The 10,002-nt window shown below is 33.7% G+C and overlaps 1 protein-coding gene across 1 annotated transcript in view; it reads right to left on the minus strand.

Moving 5' to 3' along the window:
* Positions 1 to 5,304: 5,304 nt before the first annotated feature.
* Positions 5,305 to 10,002, minus strand: part of LOC107456578 (neuronal acetylcholine receptor subunit alpha-7-like) — a 252,153-nt gene continuing 247,455 nt past the window's right edge. The window contains exon 9 of the mRNA XM_071180921.1: positions 5,305 to 6,951. Within this exon, the coding sequence (XP_071037022.1) occupies positions 6,523 to 6,951 (429 nt within the window). The 3' untranslated portion in view covers positions 5,305 to 6,522. The remainder of the gene's footprint in view (positions 6,952 to 10,002) is intronic.

The raw sequence follows: 10,002 nt of genomic DNA on the forward strand, positions 1-10,002 counted from the left end.
ATAGGTTTAACTGAAGGAGCCTGGCATATTTGAATTCAAATTTATTTTAATGACTTAGTATTTACTAAAAAGATGTAATTTATAAAAAAAAAAAAAAGTTTTTATATGGATTTGAATGATTGTTTTGAATTCTTAGAATTTTGTGCATTTGCAATGTACCTAAGGTAGTAGCGAGCGAAGTGAGCTTGGTTTGCGAAACAATTCATATAAGATTGCGTAGCAATTTTCGGGGGTTGGCGAGCGTCAGCGAGCAGGGGGAGCAGCCCACTAGTTTTAATAAAATATCTAATGCAGAACTATTCATAAGTAGTATAAACATGCCGCACCAGACCAACCCTATTTAATCTCCGGCAATTTGGAACAGAATTTCGGATCAGAACTGTAAATTCGTTTCAAGGAGATCCTGACAACCATCGCTGCTCCCCTAAATGTTGCTTTTTCCTTCATACAAAAGACTCTTACCAGCTTATGGGGGTCCGGTCATCACCTCCTATGTCAGAAAGCCTCCACGCTGTTTTTTGAAAGTAGTCTGCACAGACTATTTAAAAGTGAACCAGTTGTGCTCATGAACCCAATTTCTAATTTAAAAGTAGTTATGAGAAATTTATCATATATATTTGAGAATTAAATCTGCAGTGGTTGACAAGTAGATAAGACAAACATTGGTTTACTTTCATAGTGGTCTCATCTGACTATCTATAAGAAACCGTGTGGAGGCTTTAAGTTATAGGAGTCTTTGGTCCGGTTTACATTATGTCTATGAAACCTAGCCTTCCCCTTTTATGAAAATTCTTAAACTAAAATAGCAAAGAAGCAAAAAATGTCAAAATAAATAAATAAACAATGTTTGATTTTATGTTTCCCAATTTAAGGAGAAGGGAATTCCCCATAAATCTCCTTCCTTAGCATAAATGTTCCATTTCTGTTCTTAGCACAATGTTCCATTCTTAGCACACATGTTCTATTCTCTCGCTCCTGAGATGAATTTTTAAGGTTAAAATATTTTTCCATCCCTTTTTTAAATTACATTTACGGTCAATTAAAAACATTGATTCCATAAAACGGTGCTGGTTGTAGAAAATAGGAGCCATACATGAATATAGGAGGTAACTTTACATATAAATCATGGAGAATGGGTGTCTTGGATAGTTTTCAACCAAATCAGCACTATCTCGAAGTTTCACTATTTTGAAACATTCATTTAAAATCATGAATGTACTAAAAACGTTGATTAAAATGTGCTGATCATAGAATTGCAACTTTCAGAAATTAAATATATTTTTCCTTAGTTTTTTTAATAGAGTGTTAGCTTATTTGACAGGGATAATAACTCTTAATTCTTGTTTTTAATGTACAGTGCGCACAGTAAAAATAGTATCACCCTCAATAACTTTTGCTCCAATGAACGGATCGTCACGTTCTAGGAGTCAATCTTAATGTAATGATGGTTAAATAATGAGTGCAGTTTCTAAGGGGTGACCTCAAATATGCTAATTTATTAGTGCATACGATATTTTAAGTTATAAAATCAGGCACAAAAAAGCACTTTCTCTGAATAAACATACCGTTGATCGGAATTCTGATCACCAAAATATAGGGGGTAGTCGCTATCTAGGAAAAATGGTCCCAATAGTTTGAGAGCACTCCAAAATTTTGGACCCCTTAATGTTAACTTTATTTTTTACATATTTCGCCATATCTCAAGAAATTTTTAAGCGAATTAAAAAAAATTTAAAATTTGTTCTTCAAGAGATAATTCTATGCAAAATATAAGTTTTAGTATATATTTATTATTTTATTTAATAATAGTCGGAAAAATTTTGAATCATAAGGTTAACAATTTTTCACATCATTTTATAATAAGCAATTTTAAATGAGCGAAATTGGTCGAATAGTTTCTCAGAAATCTAATTTCGTGTTTTTAAAATTCAATTTCTCGGGAACTATTTGACCGATTTGTTCGAATGCATTTTTTGAAATTAATTAAACATTCAAAATTTTTGCTTTTGAAATAAAAATAAACTAATGAAAAATACTCCCTAAAAGTTGTTTTTAGAGTGGAATTATCTTTGGCTAATGGAAATTTATTATTGTATGCAAAAAGTTTTAAGTACGCAAAAAGTAAAATTAACATTAAGGGGTCCAAACTTTGAACCACTCTCAATTAAACTATATGGACCATATTTCCCAGATTGTGGCTAACCCCTGTATTTTGAGGGTCAGAAATCCGCGGGGGGAAAAAGTATGTTTATTCAGTGAAAATATGTTTCATGTCTGATTTCGCAATATCGTCTGCACTAATTAATTAACATATTTGAGGTCACCCTTTTGAAAGTTTAATATTGAGTCCTAGAACGTGAGGATCCGATCACTTGATCGAAAGTTTTTGAGGATGGTCCTTTTTTTATTTTGCGCATTGGACATGATAATAAGTTTCAAATCTATTATTACATAATAAAAGTAATATCTTTATTTTTCAATGGAAAATTCAAAACATGTTGAAATGAAACTAACAAATCTGTTTTAATTTAATTGACTTTGTATGCACTATTTAAAAGAAAAGCCATCATTTTCTACTCTTTTAGTATCGCCAAGTTACTACAATTATCACAAACAACAAGGACATTAACTATTTATTTTACTACACATGAAGCAATATTTACTACCACAGAAAGACTACAAATTCCTTAAAACATTTATTTCTTTATTATGGTCCATTAAACTTGTCCTTAAAGGAACAATATTTCAGCTAAATATTTACGAAAACTGAAAAAACTTTCCTCAGAGTTTCAGTTAAATAAAGCTGAAAACCTAAAAATGTATTTTTCTTTTTATTTCATTTTAACAGAAAGATGATTTTTGGGTGAAAATATATATTTTTACTTAAAATGATACAAAAAAATATAAATAAAATCTATAATTATCCGTTAAGCCATGGTAAGAATATATAAAAAAAGAGTTTATGAATAGTTTTAAATAAAAAACATTTTATTTAAAACAAATAAATACATTTAAATGACAATTTAAAAATAATGCTGTGATTGAAATATGCCAACTTTTTGAAAGGAGCGAAATTATATATACATTTTTATAAAGGGTATATTTGTTTATTTTATGAATAATGAGTAGTTAGACTTAGTTATTTGCTAACTATTGAAATCTATCTCGTTGGTTATGTTTCGATTTTTTTCTCCATCCTATAGTATCGTATGGATAAAATAGAGAGATACAACTTAAAATCGTATCTCACAACTAAAATTTCAGGTTACGAATATTAAAAGACATTGAAAGTAAAAATAATTATCATGATATATTATTTAAAAACGATATTGCTTTAAATGTAAATATTGCACTGGTGCACTCTTTTCTGCATTTTTATTGCAAAAATTCGAAATGACATCATGTTGTACATTTTATTTATTTATTACAAAAATCTTTTAACATCCATGGCTTTTGGAAGAAAAAAGATGAGAAAGTTTTAAAAAGACCAGAAATACATGTTCTTGCACATACAATTTAAATTTGAAAAAGAAAAAAATGTGAAACATTGTGCATTGAATTGATAAATATCATATAAAGTTTATTCAAAATATATAGAAAAAACAACGAATGTAAAAACACCGGATTATATTAAATACTTATATTGTTTCTCATGTGTGCACGTGACTTTGTGTTTATATATTGTATAAAATATCACACTCCACAGGATTTCAGTATCAGAACTTCAATGCAATAAAAATTGAAAATCTCTGGTTCATAAAGAATTTGATGCAACTGTTTCCGTTATCGAAATCTTTTGAATTGTTTTTCAAAGTATAGTTCGTTCACCAGGAGTTGGCACTTGACTCCACCTCTTCTGACGCAGAGTTCAAGTCAGCGCGGAGAGTAAGAAGAGAAACGCGCTTGAAATGGAGACAATCCTTAATGAGCGCCAAACACAAACAGTGATTTCTTTTTCAGTCACTTACTTCGCTTTATCATCCGCTATTATACCTTTCGTTTCTGTAACTAATTAAATAAATTTAAAAACTGTTCTTTTCCTAGCAAAATGTCTTAAAAAGGACACAATTTTCACTCAAAACAGAGAAATAACATTAAATTTATGAAATATTTAATGTTAAAAAAATGCAGATAAAGTTTGCGAGATAAATATTTTTGCCATACGATCGCCAAATATCATCCTAGTTCAGGATTGCTCACATCCTTCTCCTGAAAATAACGAAATAGTATCGTCGCAAATCACGTGGTGAAGGCGGAGCCAAGTGCCAACTCTTGGTGAACGAGTTATACATTACACAGGATAGAAGTAAAAACATAGTAGATTAAAAAAAGGCTATACTGCTTTGAAATTTAACTCATTCCCGACAATAAAAAACATTTCCAAAATATAAGCGTTCAATTTAAAGAAAACAAATTGATTCTCCAATTGCTTTGAGAAAATAAAGGATACTGATTTCTTTGTAATTCTGGAAAACTTAGCGTTATAGAAATAATGTAGTTTAACAACTTTGTAAAACAAAAAATTACTTCCTACGTTGTAACAGATATTAACCGTTACTTCCATTTCAAGCAAAAGTTAGGATGACAAATTTTTATTTGTCATCCTAACATTTTAATTTTAAAATTAAATTTTTTATTACCCGGTCCCAATGTAATTCACAGAACTATTCAATTAATCATTTCATTATACTTTTTTCCAGATATTTATTTTTCTGATAATATTCTAATCTATTTTGTTTAATTTTTATTAGTACTTAAAGTTTTTCTTTAAATTAACACTCATTTCAAATAATTGTCAACCTTTGTTTATTTTTTTTGTCTTATTTTTTTGAGCTATAGCCAGTTTCTAAATTAAAATTACTCGGTGCAAAACGTCTTAGCAGATCGTATTAAATAAGTGCACCCTTTCTTCTCTAAGAATAAACAAACAAATTATTTGTTTACTTTATTGTTTCTTATTGGTTCGATTCCGAAAAAGTAAATACAGATTAGTGCAACTCAAACCACAACTGTTTGCATTGTTTTTTAAATGAACAAATTCAAACTGCAATTTTATTCTGAAGTTTAAACTTATATATTACACCGTTAACTTTAAGAAAACTGCTCTAAATCCATCTCTAAAGATTAGAACAGTCAAACATTCTTTAATGAAACTTACTTAGCATCCAAACTTATTTAATGCCGCAAAAAAGTAATAAGTCAGTTTTTTGTTTGCCGATTACTGGTCTATACTGAACTGGACTACGAGGGCAGTGGTTGTGGGTTCGAATCCCACCGTAGGCATGGATGTAACTTTCTCTATCCTTTCTTCTGTGTGATTGTGTGAATGTAAACCGCCGTATAAACGGTTTTGTGGTTGTATGAAGTGGCCAAAGATACTCCACCGCACTGACTTAGCCACAGGTGCCCACTGGGTAACGGTAACAACAGAGTATTATTCGCTCACCAGGAGTTGACACTTGGCTCCACCTCCTCGGACGAAGAGTTCATTTCAACGAGGGAGTAAGAAGAGAAACGTCACCTCGTTTGAAAATGAAACAACCCGTAATGCGCGCCAAACGCAAACAGTGAATTCTTTTTCAGTCATTTCGCCTTATTATCTGCTATTATATCTTTCATTACTCGAGAAATACCATTAAATTTATGAAATATTTAATGCTAATAAAATGCAACTAAAGATTGAAAAATAAATATTTTTCGCAAATGATGGCCAAACAGCAACCCTGTTCAGAATTGTTCACACCCTTCTCCCAAAAATAGCGAAATAGTATCGTCGGATACCACGTGATGAAGGCAGAGCCATTCCCTGGTGAACGGACTAATATATATATATTTGTAAACATAATAGGTGACTCAAGCGTTCACGATTTCCCCACGTCAGTGCATATGCCATCTTCTTTCAGAAACGTATTGATTTTATAACCGTTGTCTAACAACACACCCAATCTTGGGATTAGCACCTTGTCATTTTGAACAAGAAAACAAGGGAACTCCTGGATCGAGTATTCGAAGAAATTTACCTTCGAGGAGGACTTTTTTGATCGAACTAACCCGCAATTGCGTTACATGGAGTGGAAAACCACGAGAACCTTCAACGGTAAGCCTGACGGCAAGGAAACTCTAACCCATGATCCGTCTACCAGTGAAGATATTTCACCGTGATTGGTGCAAACCGGATGTGGAATTTGTATCGACCAGCCATCGCCGGGATTCGAACCCAAGTTCATCACATAGGCAGGTGAACGCTCTATCATCTGATCCATCACGGCTCTAGAAACGTGTTGATGTGGATAAAGAGTAAACTTTGCCGTAACAACGGAAATGAAGAGAGTAAAAGTTTGGAGAAGTGAAAAATCGCCTAACGAACTATAACAATTCTGGAATTTCTGAAGGCAATGGGAAATAGATCCAAGCACCCGGAAATGAAAAAAAAACTTGTTTACCAAATAAGACGAGAAGAACCAGAGATATTCAGAAGAGGATATTATTCCAGCAATCGTCCAGCACGTCATAGAGGAATGGTCAGGCGATGAGATGCGGAGCTGAGAAGAGGCAGATACAGGTGGATAGCACCGTGAAGAGTGTAAAAAGGATGAGGCAAATCCTGTCCACCACCATGGCCGCGTACTTCCACTCTGAGATGATCTCACCGACCTTCTCTTCCCTCTTCATGCGACCGGTCACGTACCTCAGTTCTCTGAGGATGGCGTTCAGTTCTCTTTGGGTGGCGAAGCAACCTCGGACGGTAGCAGGTGTCTCCTCGGTCGGCAGGTAGGAAGAAGAGGCGTTCTCTCTAACGTCGATGTCGAGGACATTGGCGAGAAGACTCTTCGAGGATCGCTCTTTCAGCTCGAACTCTTTCTTCGAGTTGAGACTCTTCTTCTGGAGCTGGTTCGTCGGCCGATTCATTCTGAGCAGGCGTGGCATCCAGACGAGAAGTAAGGAACGAACCTTAAAGGCAAAAAAGACTATTTATTTAAAAAAGGATTTCTTAGTGAAAGTTCTTATTTTAGTTCTAATATTAACTAATATTATCATAATAATAAGTTCTAATACAAACTTGTATTAGAAAATTCTAATATTAACTTATATTAGAAAGTTCTTATATTAACTCCCGCAGTGGACTGATATTTAACTAACGGTTCCCAGCAGATCACCGAAGTCAAGCATCATTGGCTGTGGTCAGTGTGAGGTTGCGACCACTTAGATTAGTCTGCTTAGGGACCGAGGGTGTGTGGTATGGATCCTCGTTAAACTGTTCTACCGTAAAGTGCTCGACTTCGCGTTCAGGTCATCCGGCTACAGAAGGGGGGTGTGATCCCTACTCAGAGGATCAAAATTGTGATGGTATGTCTTCGGATCTTCCTCTGGGATGTTTCCCAGACAGTCGCTAATTGCCCATTGTGCAGCTGTAGTGCGATGTAAATGAACTATAACAGCAAGTCTAATATAAGCTATATGTGCCCGGTGGCTGAGGGGTAGCGCTTCGTGATCTCGTGACGCAAGCCTTGGGTTCGATCCTCGGGGCGGGCAAGGTTGACGCGATCTTTCATCCCTTCAGTGGGTAGATAAAATGAGTATCAAGCATGTCTGCGGACTAAACACTGGGGTTTAGCGTTCGGCTGACCACCGAAACGGAACATGTGCTCCTGCATCCCAGAGCAAAAGGACAGGAAAACTGAGATGAGCATAGTAGGCCTTGGCCCTCTATGGGCTGTCACGCCAGTGAGTTTAGTTTAGTATTAAATGTACAATATTGATTGATTGAATATCCAGAAAGGCATGTGACAACAAACCAGTCGGCTACTAACCTTAAAAATACCTCTCTTTGGGTATCAAAAATGACAAGACACCGAGTGCTATACGATATGAAAAATTTGAATAAGTGTTATTTATATATTTTGCTAATTGTAGATCTGTAACTGCAAGACATATTTTTATTGTAAATGTCGAAAACTTTAAAGCTAATTTAAAGAAATTCCTTAAAATGTCACTTAGAATGAGCTCTATTGAAATTAAAGAGGATGCCATCCTACATTGATGCAGATGGTTATGCAAAAAGTAGAATTATTTACTGAATAGGATACCATTCCCTTAAGAGAAGTATACGTGATAATATTATGTTGTCCTGCACACCCAGAGTAACCAATGAAATCGAAGAATAATCTCTGGTAGAAAGTAAAGGGCGGTTGAACAGTCTTTCCAATTTCAGACTGATTACAATATACAACTGCTTAGTTAAACTGAACAGAATATATTGACTAATAGACTGTAGTCCCCAAGCACTATGGATAACTACTAGTCTATTCGAACCGTGGCACTAGAGGAAAGGAGAGAAATATGTTAATTTGCAGCAGAGATGAGATGTTTGCTAACTGTACTGGACGACTCAGGATCTCGGGTCCTCAACGCATGGTTTCTTATCTTTTAGAAATTTGATAATTTTTAGGTTCTAATTGTGTGAATTCATGCGTTTTTAATGCATAGCTTTTATCATTTTTGAAAACCTTTCAGTGTTTTTTGATTATTTAAAGTTCCGTTAATAATGGTGCATTGCTCGATGTCGCGACTTAATGTAATGGATTCAGTTTTGAATTTGACATACTCAATAAAATGACAATAAAGTCGTCCAATATGAGTTAACCTTTTGCTCACGACAGGTACAACATATGAGCCATATATGATGGTGCAACATGTGAACCAGCGATGATACAACATGGTATACAATAATCCATGGTATTTCTTTCCATGGTTTCTAATCCATGGTACAATAATCCTTAAAATAGTAACTAAAGTGGGCATTAAAGAATTTATTTACTTAAATAAAATGGTAGAAAATTCATTTTTTGATTTTTTAAACACTCATTTAGGCTAAATTTTAAATTTCATTCCAGTAATTTCCACTTCAAATCAAATTAATCAAACTTTTAAGCTTATATTTAAGTAATAGCTATTTTTTACTAATTAAATAAATTTTAAATCTATTTGTGTGAATTTGCAATTATTTTGTCCCGCATTGAACTGGTTGCAAAGACACGGTTCCCAGTAGAACATTGAACTCAAGTATCACTGACTCCTGTCAGTGAGCAGGTGGGTGACCACTTTGATCAGCCTGAGTCTACACGGTATCAGTCCTCGTTAAACTGTTCTACCGTAAAGTGCTCGACTTCACGCGTAGGACGTCAAGATAGCAAAGCAGGGGAGCCATCCCCTCTACAAAGAATTGAAATTGAGATGGCATGTCTTCGGATCATCCTCAGGAATATTTCCCAGACCGTCTAAAATATTGTGCAGCTCTAGTACGACGTGAATAAAATACCTATCTAAAATCATTCTATGCATTTAAAGGATATTTAACAGTTGTTTGCAATAAATGGTAACTCCTTGAGTATAATTCTATTAATCTTGTAATAACATTTGTATAAAAAAAATATCTCGTTTAACTTAATTGTGGAGTTTCCTTAAATTTTAATTTTCAGACATATTTTATTCCGTTTGAACCTTTGACGACGTTTATAGGAAGAACAATGAGTTTGAATAAAAGCCGAGAAGAAGGTCAACGACCGTAGAAACTGAAAGAAAGTTATTAAATAATTGCAGCAAAGGAGAAGAATTTCACCTTGTATGTTGTAAAAATTGAAAAAATTTCGTTCCATTTCTCAGAGATTCATTTACTTTATATCTAATACAAAAGAAATATTTTAAGTGTATTTCTTTCTAAACATATACCAATATAGTAATTAGTAGAGCCCGGATTTTGATGACCTAAAAAATCTCAATTAATGCCCTTAAAAAGTGCAAAAAATGCCCTTAAAATGCGAAAATTGCGCTAAAAGTGCCTTATGACATGACTTAAATAGAAGTAAAAATATTGAACTAATACAATGTTTTACTCTTTAAAATTATTATGAGTCGTTTCAAAAAATATAAAGCAATGCAATACTTGTTCTACGTTCATTAAAGTTTGACAAATATGTTTTATATCCAAAAATAACAAAAAAA

This window comes from Parasteatoda tepidariorum, chromosome 5, assembly GCF_043381705.1.
Source record: "Parasteatoda tepidariorum isolate YZ-2023 chromosome 5, CAS_Ptep_4.0, whole genome shotgun sequence".
NCBI lineage: Eukaryota > Metazoa > Arthropoda > Arachnida > Araneae > Theridiidae > Parasteatoda > Parasteatoda tepidariorum.